The 25,494-nt window shown below is 39.4% G+C and overlaps 1 protein-coding gene across 9 annotated transcripts in view; it reads right to left on the reverse strand.

Moving 5' to 3' along the window:
* The window catches only part of CROT (carnitine O-octanoyltransferase), a 62,102-nt gene extending 37,265 nt beyond the window's left edge, over positions 1-24,837 (reverse strand). For 3 of the 9 annotated variants that reach the window (XR_011377732.1, XR_011377736.1, XR_011377734.1), the window contains exons 1-7: positions 24,390-24,835; positions 24,049-24,138; positions 21,358-21,493; positions 19,748-19,872; positions 18,122-18,303; positions 17,826-17,950; positions 10,094-10,202 (exon numbers count right to left, since the gene is read on the reverse strand). Coding sequence is in view for 4 of the 9 variants with exons in the window: in XM_070046375.1 (XP_069902476.1) it covers positions 10,094-10,202; positions 17,826-17,950; positions 18,122-18,303; positions 19,748-19,872; positions 21,358-21,472 (656 nt within the window). In the remaining 5 variants the exon portion in view is untranslated. Of the gene's footprint in view, positions 1-10,093; positions 10,203-17,825; positions 17,951-18,121; positions 18,304-19,747; positions 19,873-21,357; positions 21,494-24,041; positions 24,139-24,389 lie in introns of all 9 variants that reach the window. The other 6 variants (XR_011377733.1, XM_070046375.1, XR_011377735.1 and 3 more) reach the window with 5 other exon arrangements.
* Positions 24,838-25,494: the final 657 nt, after the last annotated feature.

Genomic DNA, 25,494 nt, shown 5'->3' on the forward strand with positions numbered 1-25,494 from the left:
AATTCCACTCCTAGGTATATATACCCAAGAGAAATAAAAACACATGTCCACACAAAAACCTATACACAGATGTCCAAGACAACATTACTCACAGCAGCCAAAAAGTGGAAACAACCCAAATGTCCATCTGATGAATGATTAAATAAAATGTGGTACAGCCTCAGAATGAAATATTTTTCAGCCAAAAAAGGAAGAAAGTACTAATACATGCTACAATATGGATGGATGTTGAAAACATCATATATGCTAAATGAAAGAATGCAAACACAAAAGGCTATATATTTTAAGACTCCATTTATATGAAATGTCCAGAATAGGCAAACCCATAGAGATAGATTAAGTGAAAGACAGAAAGGTTGCCTAGGGCTGGTGGGGTGGAAGTGTTTGGGAAATATGAGAAATGTCTGCTAATGGACGGGGTAAGAGTTGGGGAGCAAATGAGTTACTGCTTACGGGCTCAGGGTTACTTTTGGGGGTGACACAAATGTTCTAAAATTGATTGTGGAGATGACAGCACAATTCTGAATATTCTAAAAAATACTGAATTGTACACTTTGAATGGGTGGACTGTGTGGTGTGTGAATTGAATCAATGCTATTATTAAAAACAAGAAAAAAATGGAAAAGGTACCTCCTCGTCTGTTGCCTCCTCCTGTTAACAATACTATCTGCTTACTCAGTCACATTTAACAGCTTCCTTTCTTTCTAAATCCAGTTACCAATTCATATTAATTTTATCTCCAAAACATTTTCTGCATTTATCCCATCTTTTAAAAAAAATTTTTTTTAATTGAAGTATAGTTGATTTACAATGTTGTGTTACTTTCTGATGTACAGCAAACTGATTCGGTTATACATATATATATATATATATATATATTCTTTTTCAGATTCTTTTCCATTAGAGTTTACTATAAGATACTGAATATAGTTCCCTGTGCTATACAGTAGGACCTTATTGTTTATTTTATGTAGAGTGTCCCATATTTTAAAGTCCCAACCTCTTATTTCTTTACTGGATTACTGCAAATTTTAATACATCTCTTTTCAGGCTCCAACTCACTAAGATTCAGAATCTGACCAATCTATGTTACACTTCTAATATGTATCTTATGTTTCTAAATAAAATTTCCTAATGCATAGGAGTGGCCTAATCACTCAATTCACTCACACATGCACACACACACACTTCTGCTTTGTACTAAGCAGAGGGAATTAAAAAAAATAGACCTGGTAAGTAGTCTCTTAGAGCTCCATCTGCATGTGAAAACACAGAAATAAATGACTTCAATACAATTTAATAATCAATATAATAAAGATAAATATGAGGCATACAGAGAGTCTAAAGGAGTCTAAGTCCTTGGGCCATGAAGAGAAGAAAGAGAATGGGAAATCATGAAATAGGACATAAAATAGGAAGTAGTGACCTTGTGGTGACCTATGAACAGAAACAAAGCACGAGGAGGAATTCTTACTTAAAAGTGGACAAGGCAGGAGAAGGCAATCCAAACAGAAAGCATGAGCACATGAAAAGATCACAGATAACATGTTAGAACTGCAAGCAAAAATGGGGTAGGAGTGTAGGACGCACAGGGAGGAAGAGCAGGACAAGGCTGAAGGGACAGGCAAAGGTCAAATCCAGACCGTCACTAAAAAACTGGGACTCTATTCTAGACCCAAAGAAACCATTCAAGAATTAAGCCAAAGTGAGATAAAATCAAACTTGAATTTTAAAGTCACAGGATGGATGACTGTAGAGCATGTAGGGAAGCAAGAAAACCACCTGAGAAGTTGAATCAACAGAGAGTTAAAAATCTGAGCAACATTTTTTTTTTTTTTTTTTTTTTTTGCGGTACGCAGGCCTCTCACTGTTGTGGCCTCTCCCGTTGTGGAGCACAGGCTCCGAACGCGCAGGCCCAGCGGCCATGGCTCACGGGCCTAGCCGCTCCGCGGCATGTGGGATCACCCCAGACCGGGGCACGAACCCATGTCCCCTGCATCGGCAGGCGGACTCTCAACCACTGCGCCACCAGGGAAGCCCTGATTTATTTTTTTAAAAGAAATCAGAAATCCGAATTTTTGTGTGAATTCAACCAGAAATCCATATGTTTCTGTGAAGTCTCCTGATTTTAAAATAGTAATGTAAATTCTCTGTTATCCAAGCAAAACAGGCCACAGGCTGAATTCAGCCCACGGATCACATGTTTCTGGGAGAGTGGCTTTCAGTAATAAAATTATTAGATCAGGCTTGTTAATTGTATGTCAAATTTGGAAATTTTAAAATATAGCTGGAACGCACAGAAAGATCATCCAAGACACAAAAGCAAAACACCTAAAAGATGGATAATTCTGCCTACATCAAAATTAACAATGTCTGTTCAATTACCAAATAAATTTGTTAAATGGAAGAAAATGTTTGCAATCTGTATAACTGATAAATGATCAGTGCCCAGAAATATAATTACTACAAATCAATAAGAATAAAAAAATAGCCAATAGAAAAACAGGCAAGCCTACCTCAAGAAACAAGAAAAATCTCAAGTAAACAATCTAACCTTACACCTAAAGGAACTAAAGAAAGGAGAACAAACAAAACCCAAAGTTAGCAGAAGGAAAGAAATCATAAAGATCAGAGCAGAAATAAATGAAATTAAAAAAAACAATAGCAAAGATCAATAAAACTAAAAGCTGGTATTTCAGAAGATAAACAAAATTGATAAACCTTTAGCCAGACTCATCAAGAAAGAGAGGGAGAGGACTCAAATCAATAATATTAGAAATGAAAAAGGAGAAGTTACAACAGACACCAAAGAAATACAAAGCATCCTAAGAGACTACTACAAGCAACTTTATGCCAATAAAATGGACAACCTTGAAGAAATGGACAAATTCTTAGAAAGGTATAACCTTCCAAGACTGAACCAGGAAGAAACAGAAAATATGAACAGACCTATCACAAGTAATGAAATTGAAACTGTGATTAAAAATCTTCCAACAGGGCTTCCCTGGTGGCACAGTGGTTGACAGTCCACCTGCCGATGCAGGGAACACGGGTTCGTGCCCCGGTCCGGGAAGATTCCACATGCCGCAGAGCGGCTGGGCCCGTGAGCCATGGCCGCTGAGCCTGCGCGTCCGGAGCCTGTGCTCCGCAACGGGAGAGCCCACAGCAGTGAGAGGCCCGCGTACCGAAAAAAAAACTTCCAACAAACAAAACTCCAGGACCAGATGACTTCACAAGTGAATTCTATCAAACATTTGGAGAAGAGCTAAAACCCATCCTTCTCAAACTCTTCCAAAAAATTGCAGATGAAGGAACACTCCCAAACTCATTCTATGAGGCCACCATCACCCTGATACCAAAACCAGACAAAGATACTACAAAAAAAAGAAAATTACAGACCAATATCACTGATGAATATAGATGTTAAAATCCTCAACAAAATACTAGCAAACAGAATCCAACAACACATTAAAAGGATCATACACCATGATCAAGTGAGATTTATCCCAGGGATGCAAGGATTCTTCAATATACACAAATCAATCAATGTGATACACCATATTAGGAAACTGAACAATAAAAACCATATGATCATCTCAATAGATGCAGAAAAAGCTTCTACAAAATTCAACACCCACTTATGATAAAAACTCTCCAGAAAGTGGGCATAGAGGGAACCTACCTCAACATAATAAAGGCCATATACGACAAAGCCCCAGCAAACATCATTCTCAATGGTGAAAAACTGAAAGCATTTCCTCTAAGATCAGGAACGAGACAAGGATGTCCACTCTCACCACTATTATTCAACATAGTTTTGGAAGTCCTAGCCATTGCAATCAAAGAAGAAAAAGAAATAAAAGGAATACAAATTGGAAAAGAAGTAAAAGTGTCACTGTTTGCAGATATGATACTATACATAGAGAATCCTAAAACTGCCACCAGAAAACTACTAGAGCTAATCAATGAATTTGGTAACATTGCAGGATACAAAATTAATGCACAGAAATCTCTTGCATTCCTATACACTAATGATGAAAAATCTGAAAGAGTAATTATGGAAAAACTCCCATTTACCATTACAACAAACTGAATAAAATACCTAGGGAGACAAAAGACCTGTATGCAGAAAACTATAAGACACTGATGAAAGAAATTAAAGATGTTACCAAGAGCTGGAGAGATATACCACGTTCTTGGATTGGAAGAATCAATATTGTGAAAATGACTATACTACCGAAAGCAATCTACAGATTCAATGCAATCCCTATCAAATAACCAATGGCATATTTTACGGAACTAGAACAAAAAATCTTAAAATTTGTATGGAGACACGAAAAACTCCGAATAGCCAAAGCGGTCTTGAGGGGAAGAAAGAAGCTGGAGGAATCAGACTCCCTGACTTCAGACTATACTACACAGCTACAGTAATCAAGACAATATGGTACTGGCACAAAAACAGAAACATAGATCAATGGAACAAGATAGAAAGCCCAGAGATAAACCCACGCACCTATGGTCAACTAATCTATGACAAAGGAGGCAAGGATATACAGTGGAGAAAAGACAGTCTCTTCAATAAGTGGTGCTGGGAAAACTGTACAGCTACATGTAAAAGAATGAAATTAGAACACTCCCTAACACCATACACAAAAATAAACTCAAAATGGATTCGAGACCTAAATGTAAGACCAGACACTATAAAACTCTTAGATGAAAACATAGGAAAAACACTCTTTGATATAAATCACAGCAAGATCTTTTTTGATCCACCTCCTGGAGTCATGGAAATAAAAACAAAAATAAACAAATGGGATCTAATGAAACTTCAAAGCTTTTGCACAGCAAAGGAAACCATAAAACAGACAAAAAGACAACCCTCAGAATGGGAGAAAATATTTGCAAACGAATCCACAAAGGATTAATCTCCAAAATATATAAACAGCTCATGCAGCTCAATATTAAAGAAACAAACAACCCAATCCAAAAATGGGCAGAAGACCTAAATAGACATTTCTCCAAAGAAGACATACAGATGGCCAAGAAGCACATGAAAAGCTGCTCAACATCACTAATTATTAGAGAAATGCAAATCAAACTACAATGAGGTATCACCTCACACCAGTTAGAATGGGCACCATCAGAAAATCTACAAACAACAAATGCTGGAGAGGGTGTGGACCAAAGGGAACCCTCTTGCACTGTTGGTGGGAATGTAAATTGATATAGCCACTATGGAGAACAGTATGGAGGTTCCTTAAAAAGCTAAAAATACAATTACCATATGATCCAGCAATCCCACTACTGGGCATATACCCAGAGAAAACCATAATTCAAAAAGACACATGCACCCCAATGCAGCACTATTTACAATAGCCAGGTCATGGAAGCAACCTAAATGCCCATCTACAGATGAATGGAAAAAGAAGTTGTGGTACATCTATACAATGGAATATTACTCAGCCATAAAAAGGAACAAAATTGAGTCATTTGTTGAGATGTGGATGGATCTAGAGACTGTCATAGAGAGTAAAGTAAATCAGAAAGGGAAAAACAAATATCGTATATTAACACATGTATGTGGAACCTAGAAAAATGGTACAGATGAACCGGTTTGCAGGGCAGAAGTTGAGACACAGATGTAGAGAACAAACGTATGGACACCAAGGGGGGAAAACCGCGGTGGGGTGGGGATGGTAGTGGTGGTGTGATGAATTGGGCAATTGGGATTGACATTAGTATACACTGATGTGTATAAAACTGATGGCTAATAAGAACCTGCAGTATAAACAGACAAACAAACAGAAGAACTAATGCTAAACTTTCTTTGGGTTATTTGTATGGAAAATGTTAATATAAATGTTTCAGACATTAAATGAAATTTCTAAAAATCTTATATGTTCTGGTATAATATTTAAGGCATAATTCTAGTTATTACTTGAAAATATATATCTCAGAAATAACTAAATTTCCTTGTCAACTGCATTATTATGAACTTTCATCAAATCTTTAACTGTGGTCATTTTTAAGTCTTTTGTCATTTTCAGACAGTTCTGGGTGTACTCTGATGCTTTCGCAAAAATGTTCCTATAAAAGGGTTTCATCTTCAAGGAATTCATGGAAAAGACTGACAAGTACAGGTTTCTGGTTACTGACTACACTGCTGAACTGAATCAATAGGCATTTTCAGAACTCTAATGGAAAACTGATGAATTATAAAAGTGCTAACAAAAGATCAAGACAAAAAAAATAATTACATGGGACTGAGTGAACTGATGACGATGATTATAATTTTTGTGACTTTCTGTTTGAATTAAAAAAAAATCCCACAAGGACTCAGAGGCAAAAAATATACAAATCAATTTTCACTGCAAAGTAAAGGAGCTGTTACAGTGGAGGATTACTGGACTGAATGTCAATATTATGATGTAGTATGAGTGTGTTTCGTGTTTGGTAATTGCAATCATTGTTGCTTTTGTTGTCGTCATCCATTTACAATGCTGGATGTCAGTTTATTTATCTCTTGTAAAAATAAAATACAGTGTGTGAGTGTGTGTGTGTGTGCGTGTGTGTGTGTGCGCGCGTGTGTGAAAAAATGAGGTTTCGTAAATTCTCTCTTAAATTTTCTTTTACTAACTGCTAGTATATACAAATATTAATTTTTATATGAAGACATCATACCCAGCTTGCTAAAGTCACTTATTAATTCTAATTCTATAGATCATTTTAGATTCTTTAATTATCTGGAAATAAAGTGTTATTTCTTTTTTTCTATATTTAAAAAAAAAAAAGAAAAATAGGCAAGGGACTTCCCTGGTGGCACACTGGCTAAGAATCTACCTGCCAATGCAGGAGACACAGATTCAATCCCTGGTCCAGGAAGATCCCACATGCCATGGAGCAAATAAGCCCATGCGCCACAACTACTGAGCTTGCGAGCCACAACAACTGAGCCCACACGCCACAACTACTGAGACCACACACCACAACTACTGAAGCCTGAACGCCTAGAGCCTATGCTCTGCAACAAGAGAAGCTACCACAATGAGAAGCCCATGCACCACAATGAAGAGGAGCCCCCGCTCGCTGCAACTAGAGAAAGCCTGCATGCAGCAACGAAGACCCAATGCAGCCAAAAATTAATTAATTAATTAATTTTAAACAGTACACAAAAAGTACAATCCGTATGGTAAAAGGTTGATAAATTAGACTACATTCAAATGTAGAGCTTCTGCTGATCAAAAAGATACTTTGAAACCCATGAAAAGCTCATATCCAGAATGTATAAGGAACTCCTACAACACGCCTAGTGTTGAACACACGAGTTCAAGCGCTTATTAGCACAACTACTTTGGAAAGCTGGCACAACCACTGAGGCTGAACATACACATACACTATGACTCCCCAAGTCCTCTCCTGAGTGTAATCAGACAGAAGTGCATGCATGTATACATCAAAGACTTGTACGGGAATTTTCACAGCAGCATTTTTTGTACTAATAAAAACTGCAAGCAAGTTAAGTGATTATCCTTGAGAAGGAACAAAAGCCCAGTAACTGGGAAGTGGTATAAGGGGGATTTCTGGATTAATGGAAACGTTCTGTATCTTGACCTGCGTGGTGGCTGCATGAGTAATTAGCTATGTACTTCTGTATGTGCTTGTGTACATGTCTGTAATACTCAATAAAAATAATTTAACATATATATACCTTCATATAATTCAACATTTAGAAGACAATCTAGAAAATTTGAACAACTGATTGTACTGATATATTAACATGCTAATGAATCCTTGATTAACTTTTTAGAATAAGCAAGTCATTAGGTGTGATAATGGTAATGCATATTTATGTTTTTAAGACTTCTTATATCTTAGAGAGTCATACTATTTATAGTGAAAGGATATTATGTCTGAGATTTTCTTTAACATAATCCATGGGGGAGTGACGGGAGGGGCACAGCAGGTATAGTTGAAATGAGGCTATGAATTTATAATTGTTGAAGTTAGGAGTTAATAACTGTTGAAGCTGGGTGTGAGTACATGGAGGAGCTTCATTATATAATTCCTGCTACCTCTGGAAATTTTCCATAATACTAACTTTAAAAATATAAACACATGCAGCACTATTTACAATAGCCAGGTCATGGAAGCAACCTAAATGTCCATCAGCAGATGAATGGATAAAGAAGATGTGGTACAAATATACAATGGACTATTACTCAGCCATAAAAAGGAACAAAAACGGGTCATTTGTAGAGACGTGGGTGGACCTAGAAAGTGTCATAAAGAGTGAAGTAAGTCAGAAAGAGAAAAACAAATATCGTATATTAACGCATATATGTGGAATCTAGAAAAATGGTACAGATGAACCGGTTTGCAGGGCAGAAATAGAGACACAGATGTAGACAACAAATGTATAGACACCAAGGGGAGAAGGGGCGGATGGGATGAATTGGGAGACTGGAATTGACATATATACATATATACACTAATATGTATAAAATAGGTAACTAATGAGAACCTGCTGTACAGCACAGTGAACTTCACTTCGCTGTACAGTAGAAACTAACACAACATTGTAAAACAACTATACCCAGGACCTCCCTGGTGGTGCAGTGGTTAAGAATCTGCCTACCAATGCAGCGGACACAGGTTCGAGCCCTGGTCCGGGAAGATCCCAGACGCCATGGAGCAACTAAGCCCGTGCGCCACGACTACTGAGCCTGCACTCTAGAGCCCAGGAGCCACAACTACCGAGCCCACACGCCACAACTACTGAAGCCCACACGCCTCGAGCCTGTGCTCCGCAACAAGAGAAGCCACCGCAATGAAAAGCCCGCGCACCACAACAAGAGTAGCCCCCGCTCGCCACAACTAGAGAAAAGCCCACTCGCAGCAATGAAGACCCAATGCAGACAAAAATAAATAAATAAATTTATTAAAGAAAAAACAAAAAACATACAAAATAATACTCTCTGTATACACTATTATATGTACATACTATTTGTATATATGTAATATATACTACATATAAAATATACATGTATGTTCTTTTTAAAAAATCTGTATGTGCATACAAATTCACTGCAACAGATCTGGAAGGGTAGAATATACCAAGCTAGCAACAGTGATTAATTTGGGGACAGGGAATGGGATGAGTAATATTTGTAATGTTTATCTTTTCTCCAAGGAGAATATATTTATATACACCCAGTAAAATTTAAAGTTAATTTAAATTAAAAATAAAATAAAAATAGATTTTTTAAAATTAGCATATATACAATTCTTATTTCTCACCTTACCGTCACCTTTTAAAAAGGTAATTTTGAACATCTATTTTTTAACCTAAGCAAAATCTTAAGACCTAATGAGACTCAAGAAAGTAGTTTGAGGGACTTCCCTGGTGGTCCAGTGGTAAAGAATCCGCCTTCCAATGCAGGGGAGGCAGATTCGATGCCTGGGCGGAACTAAGATCCCCCATGCCGCGGGGCAACTACTGAGCCCGCGCGCTGCAACTAGAGAGCCCACATGCCACAAACTACAGAGCCCACATGCTCTGGAGCCCAGGCGCCACAACTAGAGAGAGAAAACCCACACACCACAACTAGAGAGAAACCCAGGCGCCACAACTAGAGAGAAGCCCCTATGCCACAACTAGAGAGAAGCTCATGCACCGCAACGAAGATCCCACGTGCCGCAACTAAGACCAGACACAGCCAAAAATTAAAAATAAATAAATAAATAAAATTAAAAAAGAATGTAGTCTGAGGGATGAGGGACTGCCCTGGTGGTCCAGTGGTTGAGAATCCTCCTTCCAACGCAGAGGATGCGGATTCGATCCCTGGTCCAAGAACTAAGATCCCACATGCCACGGGGCAACTAAGCCTGCGCACCACAACTACTGAGCCCACGTACTCTGGAGCCCACGTGCCACAACTAGAGAGAAGCCCGCACGCCACAACAAAAGGTCCTGCATGCTGCAATGAAGATCCCGTCTGCCGCAACTAAGACCCGAAGCAGCCAAAAATAAATAAATAAAATAAATTTAAAATATACAGAGATTTAAAAAAAAAAAAGAAAGTAGTGTGAAAACCTGAGAATCTCTGGTGGGGTCATCAAACATCCTTCATGCATTACATCGAACACAAAAACTCGGCCTCGACACATCACTGCAATGTGACTTGGGCAATGCCCTTCACTCTCTGGAAAAAGAAAAAGAAAATAGAAGACTCAAATCTCTCAAAGTTAAGCAAGAGTAAAGCTGCATATTTATATCCAACAGAAAAAAAAATTCCTCCAATATTTTATCTCTCATATATTCATCAAATATGTCACATGAATAAAAATACTTTAATAAGGTGATAAAATTTCAGTTATTATGTCATAAATACATGTTCCTGAAACCCGTCCACGTAAAACATCTAGAAATCCATGAAAGTTTCAAATATTTGTATATCTTAAGAATCATATAAATTCCGTATTGTTGCAGGACTTTCTAGTTTTATTTATGGATAGGGTGGGAAGAGAAAAGGGTCGCAGAGAAATCCTGAAGGAGAGCTATTTGAGTTAAGTTTCTTTTGGGGTTTTTCTTTTTCTTTTTTTAACATCTTTATTGGAGTATATCTGCTTTAAAATGGTGTGCTAGTTTCTGCTTTATAACAAAGTGAATCAGCTATACATATACATATATCCCCATATCTCCTCCCTCTTGCGTCTCCCTCCCACCCTCCCTCCCTTTCCCACCCTCCCTCCCTATCCCACCCTCCCTCCCTTTCCCACCCTCCCTCCCTATCCCACCCCTCTAGATGGTCACAAAGCACTGAGCTGATCTCCCTGTGCTATGTGGCTGCTTCCCACTAGCTATCTATTTTACATTTGGTAGTATGTGTAAGTCCATGCCATTCTCTCACTTTGTCCCAGCTTACCCTTGCCCCTCCCTGTGTCCTCAAGTCCATTCTCTACGTCTGCGTCTTTATTCCTGTCCTGCCTGGGGATTATTTTAATGTTTATTGATCATCACATAATTTAACTGCATAGTATCTAGCTGTGATTTCTCAATAAAATAGTTTTCAGTAGAATAAGGACACTGTATGCCTGGGTGGCAAGGAGAAAGCATTTTGCCCAATCTGTAGCATTACTTAAGGCTCTGATGACACCTGGTAAGCCACTGATAATTGATTCTATGACTCATTTGGCACATCTTAATTCCCCAAGAACTATTTATTTTTGAGATTTTTTTTGAGACTATCTTGATTTACTCCCATTTTTCAAGTACTAGTCCCTTTGAGAAGGGTCTTCCTATAAGATCTCTGCTCCTTCCCTCTCAAAAAAGAAAGAGGAGGAAGAAAGTTAGGAAAGACATATACTGCCACTGGAAGTAAATTTATTGGTTGACATTACATACAAGGAACTGTGCTAAATGTTTTACACAGATTATCTAATGAAATCTATTCATCAGCTAAGAGGAAGAGCCATTTCCTGATAGCACTATTATTTTTTCTCTTATATCCTATTTCCTCAAGTCCTTGTAGGTGAGGTATGTATTTCCTTTGTCCCTCATGGCTATTTCCAAACCATTTCTTCTTTCTTCCCCTTCAAAAACCTCCATACCCTTTCACATTTACCACCACTACCTTTTATTGCTGTCCTCTATTACCTAAAATTTCAGGCTGCAAAAGAAAAAATAAAATAAACCTGATGCCAAGTTAATCAATAAATATTTGGGAAGAGGATGACAGAAGGGTGCTGCCACAGGATGAGCATAAGAGGGGATATCTGAGCAGAGAAATGAAGCAAAGGTGCGAATACAGAAATACCTGCAGGAAGAGAGTTCCAGGTAGAGGAAACAGCAAGTACAAGGGCATTAGGACAAAAATGAGCTGGTCTGCTTAAAGGGAAACAAGGTCAGTGCAGCTACAGCAGAGAGAAATGGGTAGAATGGTAGAAAAAATTGGGGCTAGACCATATTGGCCTTAGAAAGGGTTTGCAATTTGAAGTATGATGGAAAAGAAGCCAATGGAAGGTTTTAAGCAGGATAGTAATAATGTCACCTAATTAATACTTTACAAAGGGCACTCTAGCTGCCATATGGAGAACAGATTTTAAGAGGGAAGAAAATATACAGCAAGATCAGTTAGGAGGTAACTGAAGTGGTCCAGGTGAGAACCACCTAAGTGAGAGCTGATGGTGGCTTTGACTGGGGTGTGACACTTGAAGGAAGCAAGAGGTCAATTTTTTCTTTTTAAGAAGGGAGATATTACAAATTGGTACAACCCGCTAAAGAGGGAAAACTGTTAATGCAGCACAGAGAGAAAGGATAATGCAGAAGCAAGGTCCTTGATTAAACAAGAGGTGGTGGAGCCCAGGGCACCTTACAGAAGGGTTATCCTTAGGAGTCAGAACAGTTCCACACTCTTAAAAAGAGAAGACAAAGTATATGAATATGCAGTAGTGTACTGCAAGGAGGTTACAGAATGGGCAATATTTGAATGAATGTTTCTATGACTGCTGTAATAAATTACCACTAACTTAGTGGTAAATCACCACTAGCAACACAAACTTATTGTCTTACAGGTCTGGGGACCGAAGTCTGAAATGTGTCTCACTGGGCTAAAATGAGGGTGTCACCAAGTCTGTGTTCCTTCTGGAGGCTCTAGGGGAGAATCTGCTTCCTTTGCTTTTTCAGCCTCTAGAGGCTGCCCACATTCCTTGGCTCAGGGCCCCATTCCTCCATTTTCTTTTTTTTTGGCTGCCCCACACGGCTTGCAGGGTTTTAGTTCCCCGATCAGTGATCGAACCTGGACCCTGGCAGTGAAAGTGCTGAGTCCTAACCACTGGACCGCCAGGGAATTCCCTCCATTCCTTCATCTTCAGAGCTATCAAGAGAGGATCATGACTTTCTCATGCTTGCATCCCTTTGGTTCTCTCCTCTGCCTCTTTCTTCACTCGTAAGAATTCTTATGATTACTCTGGGCGCACCTGAATAATCCAGGATAATCTCCCTATCTCAAGGTCAATTGATTAGCAAACTCAATTTCATCTGCAACCCAATTCTCCTTTACCATTTAAGGTAACATTCAGTCGGTTCCAAGCATTAGGAAGTGGACATATTTGGGGGTCATTATTCTGCCTATCAGATAGGCTGGCAACTTTGGTGATAGAAACATTGCTTTACATTTGTTGAGAAATAAAAGAGTTCATTGGCTGGGAATAAAGAAGGAGAAAGGCATGAAACAGTCTTCTCTGGAAGTGAGAGAAGAGCTTGACAAAAGAATACAGCAAGGCAGTGCTTTCCGTCCACTTGAGGTTTGACTGAGAAAAGTTAAGTGATGTTTTGTGGTTTCCTTTGGCCAAGTGAATTGCTAGGGTAGGTGTCTTGAATATGTGGAGGAAAGACAGAAGACTGAAATTTAAAGTGCTGAGGCGGGGGTGGAGTGGGGAGGGAGGGAGCAGGTGAGCAAAGGTTTGAATGTATACGTAAGGAGTGGTGACAGGAAAGAACCACAGAGAGATGTGAAGATGTGGCCACGGGGAGGGAGAAATGAAACAGCGAAGTACTGCAGAGTAACTGAATTTTAAGTCAAGATGTGGTCAAAGAAATGGCTGAGGTGGACCGAAAGGAAGTGTGTTGTGAAAAGAAGGTGGAGGTCAGAGTGAGATGCCTACAACCACACTGCTGGAGGTGAGAGGGTTTTCGATTACAACAAGGTCTATGGCTGGGCCATGGGAGTGGGTGGCTGCTTGAGAAGGAGAGGAAGGAAGGAGAAGCCACAGGTCATCCACAAATGGAGGCTGAGGCCAGCAAGAATGTGACTGAGGTAGTAACGGAGAGACAGACAGTGAGACTGGTGCTAAAGCAATCAATGAATGAAGGAAAGTGACCAAAAGGGAAGTCACTATGACAATGACAAGCAGGGGTGACATAACCTGATAGCATTTTTTTTCAAGAGCTCAAATTGCAAGGGAAAAGAAAACACGAAAAGGGCAACAGGAAATAAAGAAGACACCAACATCTCCTACTTGCCCTCCAGTACCAAAGTGTAAGAGAAAAACAAAATCCCCATTTGAGATGGTTACAGGAAAAGCAGTGTAAAAAATAACCAAGTTTCATGAACAGCACCTTTCAGGAGGAAAGGGGAACTTTCTGAGAAAAGGTGGAGAATATAATGGATTCTGCTGACCATGAGCTCCATCAAGTACAGCAGAAGGGTTTGGGAAGGAGTGGAGGGTGGGTCCCAGCAGTGGGGAACTTGAGTCAAATTAGGCTATGCACAAATCCATGAATCTAGATGACAAGAGATGACATTCGAAGTCTGAACTTCTTGGGTAAAACGAGGTGCACAGGATGAAAAGCAAAACTGAGTTAGTCTTAATGGTCTCGTAAGGTAAAAAAAAAAAAAAAAAAAAAACAAAACTAGGTCTAACTTGCCTCGTTATTGAGACTAGCCTCTTATCTGCAGCAGCCTGCATGCTGCCGTCCCCCTCAGCACACATAATTTCTTCAATTTTCTCCTTATCCAGGATAGATTCTATAGCCAACATTACAATTTCTCCCTTGCAAAAATCCTCATTCCCTCTTCCCCTGCACCTGCCCCTGTTGCTGAAGGAAAAAACACAACACACCATATAGTCTAACTTTAAATTCATAAAAACACATCTCAACACTGTTTAGCTACCCTATGTTTCCACAGAATGTTTGCTTTTCCCACTTTCCAAAATGACCATTTCAAACCATCTCCTTTTTTTCTCAAATATTCCACCGCCACCTCAGTTCTTATTTCACCAAGGAAAACACAAGCAGTACATGGAACAGCCTCCTCTTCCTACAGCAAGATCAGCCCATCTGTGTGCATCTAGACGCACACTTTCTGCACTGCCTCTCATCCTTACTCCTGCCAAAGACCAGTTCTTCCACCATTTCTGCTCTTATATTTTCAATGTCTTTGGTTCTTTATCCTTTCCCCTGCAAGATAATTTTTCCTTCTCTCCTACGTCATTCCTATGATGTATCACCCATCTTTTTTAAAATAAATAACACACACACACACACACACACAAAATCTTCCACTGCACATCCAAACCTTTTCTGCAAGAATTATTTCCAAATGCTGCCACCACTTCTTCAGTTTGCTTTCATCTCCTCCAGCTGAGCTCCGTTCCCCAACTTCCACTAACACTGCTCTTGTCAGGGGCAGCTCTGTCCACATCACTCTGACAAATCCAATGGTCACTTCCAATTTCCACCTCACTTGACCTCATGGAAGCATTAGGTAAAACAGTTCTTTCTCGTGGCTCCTGGGAGACCACTGTTCTTGTTTTCTTCCTGCTTTGGTCTCTTTTGCTGGTTCCTCCTTCTCTGACCACCAAATACTGTATTTGACTGTGAGCAGGATCAATACTGGTTCCCCTGATCATCTTCAGCTACATGTATTCCAAAAGTAATCCTATTCTTACGGGGGTAGAAATGAGTTCTATGCCTGCTAATGATGACTCCTAAATCTTTATCTGCAGTCCTGAATTCTCCCCAGTACCCCAAACTCTGTACCCAACTGCCTATTTACATTTCCACTTAGATGTCTAAAAGGCATCTTAAATTCAGTGCAGTCTAGGGAACTCTTTATTTTCTTCCCTATATATTTCCTCCCAGTTTTCCCCACCTCATGAACCAACACACCTATCTACCCCGTTAGCTTCTCAAGCCCAGTTAACTTGAGGGCATCTCTGATTCCTCTTTTTCTCTCACATCTCACAACAAATCTATGAATAATTCTGCTTACTCCATATCCAAAATCTCTCCAGAATCTAGTAACTATTCACCACCTCCATGCTACCACCCTAGGACAAGTCATTATTATGGCTCACTGGGACTACTAAAACAAGCTTCTAATTCATCTCCCTGCTGCTACATATCTCTCTCCTAAAAATTTATTCTGCAAACAGCAGGCAGAATGATCTTTTTTAAAACATAAACTGTTCACATCACTCTCTTGGTCAAAACCCACTAATAGTATCTAATCACATTTTAAATAAAAGCCAAAAAACCTTAGTTGGCTTACAAAGCACTATATGACCCAGACGCTTTTACATCTTTACAATCCGCCCCCTCCTTCTTGCCTACTCTGCTCCATCCACATTGCCCTTCGAACATGCCAAGTTTATTCATGCCCAGAAGATTCCCCCTCAACACACACACAAACACACACACACACACACACACACACACACACACACATACACACACCCCCACCACCTCTGCCTCCACCACTACCAACACACTGAACTAAACAAAAACAAAAATGAAAAGCAAAAAAACTGTGCCAGATCATCTTATTATTCAGATCCTCAGTGAGGTCTTCCCTGACTACCTAATCTAAAACAGCCCCCCAGTTACTCATGTGATTTGAATTCTCTATATAGCATTTGTCACAAACTCTATGATATTTTTCCATGTTTACTGATTCCCTCAGCTTTATCCCTATTTGCACTTATTCACCTAACTGTAACTTCAAGAACATACTAACCATGACAGCTTAAACCACTGTATCAAGAAGTACATTATTAAATTAATGAATCCCCACCTTATGCACTGTTACTTAAAGAACTTACCTTATCTACAGACATACCTACTAAGCGATAAAAGATTGAATTCAAAACCAGGTCTATTGATAATAGTTCTTAACTAATATGCATATTATTTCTATTTGCTACTGCTATTCTCCTATCAATTTTCTCCTGTTCATCTTTTCAATTCACATTTGGACATTCAACTTTATGCCATAAATAGCCAGGTTCCTAATTCTTTCTCTTGCAACATCAAGGTAAATGTGTCTGGTCTTAAGGACATTAAGTATCTCAAGCTCCTACAGAGTTTTACAAAAAGTTGAGTTCTACATGAAAGTAAACTTATACTTCTCACACTATAAGCAAAATTGGGTAATGAAATTTTACTTTTAAATAAAATTTTATAGAAGAAAAATACCCACTCATAATGACATTCTGCAGTAATATAAACTACGTTATTAAATTTATAAGAAAAATTCCTGAAGTAACTGGAAACCAGCAGTTACTACTACAGAATTTTCCCTTTGGAGATATGCTAGGACACCAAGCAGAAAGTGCCATGAAACTAACTGTAAAAACAAGAACTTTGATGCGTCAATCTGAACTCATGTGCCTTCAAGAAGATGGGTATCAGGCTCTTACCTCATACGAAGAAGAGGGGTGGGCTGAGGGGAGGAAAGCATACTCACAAAGACACATGGGACATGATGAGCACATACAAACACTCAAAAAGAGAATTCAGATAAGAAAGGAGGGTAGAAAGAGAAGGATCCAGATTGTATGCTCCAGATCTCCTAAAACTGATTCATAATTCTACTCTTTAACTAAAATTTAAACTCTCAAATGATGCAACGTAAGCAACAGGTTTGTACAGAACCATGTAAGACAGCTGCAAAAAATCCATTCCCACAAATTACTTCCAGCTAATCACTATGACTGAAAGAAAAGGTTCATAGAAAGCTTCTGATTAGTCAAAATCCAGTGAGAAATATTTTTCAAAACAGTATGTTCCAAATTAAAAAAAAAAAGTATGTTCCACAGTGCCATGGGAATTCCCTGGTGGTCCAGTGCTTAGGACTCGGCACTTTCACTGCTGTGGGCCCAGGTTCTATCCCTGATCAGGGAACTAATATCTCGCAAGGCACACAGAGCAGCCAAAAAAAAAAAAAAGTACGTTCCACAGCATCACAGAAGAAACTGCAGCAAAACTACCCAAATCCCAATGCTTTTACCAGAAAAAGTACATGTGTTTGTTTTCTACTTACCAGTCCTAAAATAATTAATAACTGAATCTCTAGTAATTCCTGGAACCTTGCAGGTGGAGAACAGCATTCGGAATTGATTCATATCTAGAGGAGTATTTCCAACTTTATGAACAGGCAATTTTTCTCTATGAAAACAAACCAAAAAAGTATATTGACCAAGAAATCATTATAAAATTTATAAACCAAACAGTCACACCTATAGTATTTATCCCCAAATGAGTACATTAAGCTTCTCAACATTGTGCGACCTGAGACCTTGGGTAAATAGGTAACCAAATTGACATAACTATCCTTACTTTCTTAACAGCTGCCAGTAGTTCAAGATATGCCAAAGACTTATACTTCCTCTTTCCAATTGCGTGCCTTCCTTTGGAGGCCAATAGTGTTCAATATGGCTTGCAGGACCCCCAAAGTTGACATGCAGTTGTGATGGTATACGAACATCCAGGTAGGCAACGTTCAGCCACCAGTCTTCCAGCTAAAAGAAATTGAGAACATCAGCCTAATGCTACTGATAATACTTCAGTGTGTAACTGCTGGGGGGAAAAAAGCTCTATTTGTCCTTTTTTCTTTAATTAGTCTTCAACACTTAAAAACATGTTTCGTTTTAAATCATCACAGATATTAAAAAACGGTACTGTGATCATTTCTTTCTTTCAGAATTATGGGATCTGAATTAAGTTCAACTACATTATCAAAAACATGAAACAAGAAAGCACTGAAACAAACACCTTCAGACTGATCATGCTGAAATCACCAAGTACTCAGAGTACCAGGAGTACCCAACAAAGTACTCTAGGTGTGTTTCCTTAGAGTACCTGGGGTACAATAGATATTCAACAAATCCTCAATTATAACAATTATTAAGGCATTATAATTTTCCTATTTCCTTTTTCATAGAAATATGAAAACTTTTCAGTAGGCTTAAAACTAATTTGGATTTTTCAGTGACACCACTTTCTATGCGTCCCTCTTTCATGACGTGCGATTGAATTTCATGTATAAGTAAGTGGATGTCACCAAATTACCTGGAGCTCTTTTTGAAGAATTTGATGTTATAAACTATAATCGGTCATTTGGAAAAAGATATAAGTGAAAAGGATACAGGCAGAACAACAACTTCTTTACCTTTACCCTAATTTAATTAAAGTCACTCAAGGCTCAAGATTGAGAAAAAAGGCATCTTGAGGTATAAAATTTTATTATTCCATCATAGATATCAAAGGAGAATGAGAAGATCAGCTTGCTTTTTATTTCTAAAACTAAATGAGAGTTACAATCATTATTTCTAGATCAAGGCAATATCTTAAATTACGGAAGCTCATCCTCTGGTTTGTACTACAGAAGCAGAGTAGTTAAGACGAAAAAGTCAAAGAAGGTTCCTTGTGGCAAATTACCGAAATCCTCAGTAATTATGAAACGACTGTCTCCTCAATCTATCTAACTAAAACATAGAATACTCATAACCATTCTCCACTCCAGTTTTGTAATGGCCCTTTTCTCCTACGTACTGTTTAAATATTTGTATGCCACCAATGTGATGTTTATTTTAGTGTTGTGGGACTTTGATTATCTGGGCAAAATGTTTTTCTCAAGCATGGTCTACAGATGACCTGCATCAGAACCACATGCAGTAGTTGTGAAAATCAGGATTTCTGGGCCCCAATTCCAGAGATACTGAATCAGAATCACTGGTCCCAGGAACTCTGCATTTTAACAGGTTCCCCAAAAGGAGAAGAGCCTACACACAACACTTACTTAAAACTTCCCAGAGTTAAACAATTCACTCATTCTTTTGGATGATGATAAAGACAACAATAACTACAAGGATTTTACAGTACAGTAATAATTTAAAAATGAAAGCCACATACACTTTTATTTTTCATTAAGTATCAATATTCTAAGTACAATAACATAAATACCCAATTTCTTTTTTCTTTTGCCCTTTCAAGTAATTTCTGCTGCAATTTTTCTCCAATACCATTTTGAAATTTTTGAACAATTGCTTCAGTTTTCTTATATTCTTCTTCATTTGCAAATGGCTTTACTATAAAGAAAAAAATATGCATTAAAGTACTTAGATATCAAGTACCACAAACTCACCTCAATTATTATTACTTACACAAATCCTGACTCGGTTATATAAAACACTTATGTATTAGAGCAGTCCACTAAATTATAATAGAGTTTACAACATGAAAATGGCTGAAAAGCAATAATGCAAAATACTGGAAAAAATAAAACGGTGGATACTACGTAGTCGATAACTACTTCCCCCAAAATTATTTAAAAATCATTCTAGACGATGATAGTTAAAATGACATACAGGACTATCATCTAGCTACTAGTCCAATAAGAAAGTAAATCCTGTTTAGCCATGACTGAGAGAAATTAAAGCTTCTTTCCACTAATGTCGAAGTAGAGCCTTAAACATTATGAACATAAGTGCAATATGTATGTAAATTTAAGTGTAAAGCCTTCCCAGAGCACTGTAGGGTCCCTTCTGGCCAATAGCGATTTCACACACACACACACACACACACACACACACACACACACACACAAAGAACACAGGGGTCCTAGTCCATGAAAACCAAGTGTTCTGAAAATTAAGCTATAGATGAAAGTAAATTAAAAATCAAGGGGCATTAATATCTTCCTTTTGTTTTATTTTTGTCACTTCAAAGTCTTCTCTTAAAGTTAATTTAAATAGCTGCACTCAGAGAGCACAAGTGAATAATCAGTGAATTTTTTAAAAAAGAAACTAGAATTCCAAGATGAAAGTAGATGTGAAAAAAGAACTAAAAAAAAAATCAGAGGGCTTCCAATTAAACAAAGGGAACTAAGGTCATAAATTTATCGTCACTTCTAGAAACTCACTAAAATGAGAATAATTAAAAAGGCATAAATTCGGGGCTTCCCTGGTGGCGTAGTGGTTGAGAATCTGCCTGCCAATGCAGGGGACACGGGTTCAAACCCTGGTCTGGGAAGATCCCACATGCCGCGGAGCAACTGGGCCCATGAGCCACAATTACTGAGCCTGCGCGTCTTGAGCCTGTGCTCCGCAACAACAGAGGCCGCGATAGTGAGGGGCCCGTGCACCACGATGAAGAGTTGCCCCCGCTTGCCACAACTAGAGAAAGCCCATGCACAGAAACGAAGACCCAACACAGTGAAAAATAAATAATTATTAAAAATAAAAAAAGAATGTTAGCTTAAATCTGGAGGTAAACACAAGAAGCAGATAAAATATTTCAAAATGCTTGCCTAAAGGCATGGGATTGGCAGTGGGGGAAATGAGGCAGAGGACTACTACTTCTTATTGTAAGCCTAAAAGTACTACCTGGCTTTTTAAACTATGGAAAAATTAACATGAGAGAGAAAGACAGAAATGTTTTGGACATTTTAAGGATAATTTTAATTATCATAAGCCTAGAGGAAAAAGCAATTAGACCCTCATCAACTTCTAACAATTTCGCAGTTTTCTAAGTTGCTAGCAATATTAATATATGCTAAAAGACTACAAACATACCTGATTCAAGGTATTTCTTTAATGATTCTTCAAGTGAAGGAACAGGCAGTGATGGAAGAGAATCCTGGTACTGAAATGTTCTTTCTTCACTTGATTTAGCCAACTGATTTTCCATGATGCAATCACAACAGGAACACTAAAGAAAAAAAAAAGCCCTCACAATTCAATTCCATAAATATTCTTTTAGATGCTAGTCCCAACTCACTACATCACTTTTTAGTGACCACAGTATATCTAGGACCTGGTCCTAGTCCTTAGGAATTCATGATCTTGTCAGAGAGAGAAAACCAATTAAAAAAAAAAAGTGTAGACTCAAAAGTGCTAGAGGTCAAGGAGTGATCAGTAAGACCAGTATAATTATCATTTATTGAGCACCTACTATTTGCCAAGTACTGCAATAAGTGTTATAGAAAATGTGTTCTCTCTCTCATATTCATACTATCTCTGAAAGGTGTCGTTCACTGCCATTTTACATAAGAAGTCAAAACTCAAGAGAGATTTAGTAACCTGCCTAAGGTCAAAGCAACAACTCAAATCCAGACCTGTATAACCACAATCTTCCTCCCATACAAAGGCTACATGATAGTGGGTGAGGTCTAAATGGGTAGGTAGAATCCAAATGTGTAGAAAAGGATAATGGGCTGAGAGAAAGAACTTTGAAGAGGAAAATATGAAAAGTTGTGAAAGAGCCATCCAACTATATAGAGTTACAAAATGTTACAGAGTTCATAAATCATATGACAGGCTGCTGTAACCTAATCCTGCAGTGGTGTGAGGCCTAAACAGAATGATCTCATGTATCCCAAAGCAATCTTGTACCTTTTCCACAGATGTATTAATTTTCAGAAAAATCAAAGTAATACAAAATGTGAAAAGAGGTTCCTCAAAGAAGCCTTTATAAATTATATATTAAAATAGCAGTTGAGAAATGAAGAAACATTAATATTGAATAAGAATTTCCTGTCCTTTCAAATACTACCTGTTAAAACTAATTGCAAAGCCAAATAAAATATTCCACTCAGAAAGTTATAGAATAAAACATTATAAAAAACAATGGTGTGGCAGAGACTGTTTTCAGCCAATATAACTTCCCCCCTTCTTTCTTAACAGAATCCTGAGTTTCAGCTGGGTAGACAGCCATATAGCTGTATCTTTCCTACTCTCCCTTGGAGCTCAGTATGGCTTTGCGATGTATATGTTGCCTCCAGATCATTCCCCTGTAAGGAACTACAGGTGTTCTCCTGTGCTTTCTCTCCTCCTCCCTGCCTATCAGGAAAGTCCCAACTGGAACAGCACTTTGTACCCATTTATGGGAGCCAGGTATTGAGGCGGTCAGAATCTTCCTACTAGTCCTGGACTCCTTCTTCTAGATGTATCAAAAAAAAAAAAAAAAAGATCTTTTATTTATGCCATTGTAGTTTGGCTTTCTTTGTTAGGGGAGAAGAGCTTAGCCTACACCACTAATATAACCCCAAAATGAGGTACAACAAAGATCTCAATTCCTCTGCTTCTTCTTATCTAAATAGGAAGAAGCACTTCACTTTGACCATCTGCAAACATGCCTTTAGTTCTAATAGAAATGTAGATCTGGGTCCAAATACCAACTCGCCATTTTCTAGCCATATGCCCCTGCACAAATAACTTTACCTGAATTTCTTCATCTGTAGAGAGGATACTCAAATAATCAGAGTTGTTGTTAGGGTTTTCTTTTTTTTTTTAATACCTGCAAAACTGCACTGTAAAAATAATCTAGTTTTGAGACAACCATATCAGGCTAGGTAGAATGTCTATGAGCGGCCCCCATGATTCTGCCCCCTCTAATACGCAGAACCTGTGAATATGAGATTATCACTTCCTTGATTGTAATTGTGTTATTGCACAATTGACCTTATTTGAAGTAGGGAGGTTATCCAGGTGGGCCTAATCTAATCACTTGAGCCCTCCGGACCAGAAAGCTTTCCCCAGGAGGTGGCAGAAGACTAGTCAGAGAGATTAAAAACATGAAAAGGACTGGAGGTGCTATCTGGCTTTGAAAATGCAGGTGGTCTCGTGGAACTGAGAGAGGCCCCAGCTGACAGCCATTAAGGAAACTGGAACCTCGGTCCTACAACTGCATGGAAATTAATTCTGCCAACAACTTCAATGAGCCTGGAGATGGATTCTCCCTCAGAAAGCCCAGACCAACAAACTTTTATTTCAGCTTTGTGAGATCCTAAGCAGCATATCCAGCTAAACCTACAGAGACCTCCCATCTACAGAGCTGCTAGTTAATAAGTTTATGTTTTTTTAACTGTTAGGTTTGTGATAAATTGTTATGGTAGCAATAGGAAACTAACACACAGATACAGAAAAAATAAGCTATTCTCTGTATACATCCCTACCACTCACTAGACTTTAGGAATCTGAGACCACGACTACCAGTACCATACTCACAACAGTCTTAACTCATCAAAAGGTACACAGTAAAAATAGGAATTATCAGATTCTTTCATGGAGGATTGTTTTGAACTCTCAATCACAAGGATTAAATAATACAATTCTAAAATAACCTACAAGTGCATTAAGAAAATGATGACGCTGGATTTAATTACAGTGGGCCTCCTGGGAGCAATAAGATGTAAACTCAAAGTAGAAAACAGAATCAGGTAAACAAGAAACAGAAACAAGTAAAATAAATAGCTTACCACATACCGGTACACCAAGATCAATTGTTTAGGACTGCCAAGAGCGCGTTGCAACAAATCTGTTTTGGAATCACAGAGATTTGAACTGGGCTGGTGACTGTGGGCAGGAAGAAAAACAAGTTTAACAATTGCAGGGGTACAAAATTAACAGAAACTAGTAAAAGAAGGTGGAAAACGGACAACTTAGGGGTTGGAGGCCCCAAGCCTCAAACTTTTGGCAATCACAGCAAACACACGCAAACAGTCCAGCTGCCAGAAAGCTGGATAAAAATTACTACACTACTAACTAGGTTAACTACTAGGACAACTACACTCCCTTCCATGAGACAGTCCCCAGAAACGATGTACCTCCCGGTGCCCGGGTATCTGGTGCCGGCGCTTTGTCGCAGGACTGCAAGTTCAAAGCTTGGTTCTAGAGACGAGAGGAGTAGAGGGCGACGAGAGGTCGGAGACTCCTCCCACCAACGCAAACGCAACTCGGCATACTTCAGAAGCCAGCAGGTGAGAGAAATTCAACCAAGCACCAAGACGGACTAGCCTAGCGGCCCAGCCTCAAGGGTACCTCGCAGACCCCGGCAAGCGAGATGCCTTATGCCACCCCCGCCAGTCCTGGCAACTCACGCTCTCCACAATTTAACGCTGTTCTAACGCCTTAACTTTTCCCCACCCGCGAAGGGTTAGCGGGGGAAGGAGGGAGGAAGAAGGGAGGGAGGTAGGAAAAAGGGAGGGAGGGACGGAGCGCTACTCGGCCGGCTGACTAGTCCCAACCCCCAGCGGCTGAAAAGCTCCTCCGCAGCGCACAGCTGCGCAAGCCCGCTTCCCTGAGGCCGCCCCGGAGCGGCAATTGGACGGAGAGCCTCGAGGGTCCCGCCCACGGGCACCGGGTAACGGGGATTGGCTGGGAAGCCGCGACGGTTCCGCCCCCCAGCCCCCGCGTACTTGAAGGCGAGGGGGGACGGGCCGGGCCTGCGCTCTGGTGCGACCTAGCTCCGCCTCCAGTCGTCTGTTGCGGGCAGGGTTCTAGGCTGCGGGCGCTGGCAAGGCTCGGCTGGGCGGACAAGAGAAACAGTCCAAATACAGCCCGAGAGCAGTCAACTACTTGCTGTCGGTGGAGCTCAGCGCCTTGCCAGGGACACGGAGGGCTCTAAGGGCCGTGCTCCGCTCACGCAGTTACCTAACCGTCTGGAGCTGATGTAGGAACAGATGGCCCATTTTCACCTGTTCCTCTTCTAGCCCCACCTATGGCTTACCAGCCGCTCTTACCCCGTTCCCCGTGTGACGCTTTTTGTAACCCCCAAGTAAGAATTTATACCAGCGCCTTAAAAAGGAATCCTATTTTTCACTCCGTGTCCTAGGAAGAGAACAGTAACCACATAAATCCCTACTTGACCTCTCTTTTCCTTCATCCACTGAGGGTGAAATTTGCCCAGCTTAGAGAGGCTGCAGCACTCTG

This window comes from Globicephala melas, chromosome 9, assembly GCF_963455315.2.
Source record: "Globicephala melas chromosome 9, mGloMel1.2, whole genome shotgun sequence".
In the NCBI taxonomy this organism is placed as follows: domain Eukaryota; kingdom Metazoa; phylum Chordata; class Mammalia; order Artiodactyla; family Delphinidae; genus Globicephala; species Globicephala melas.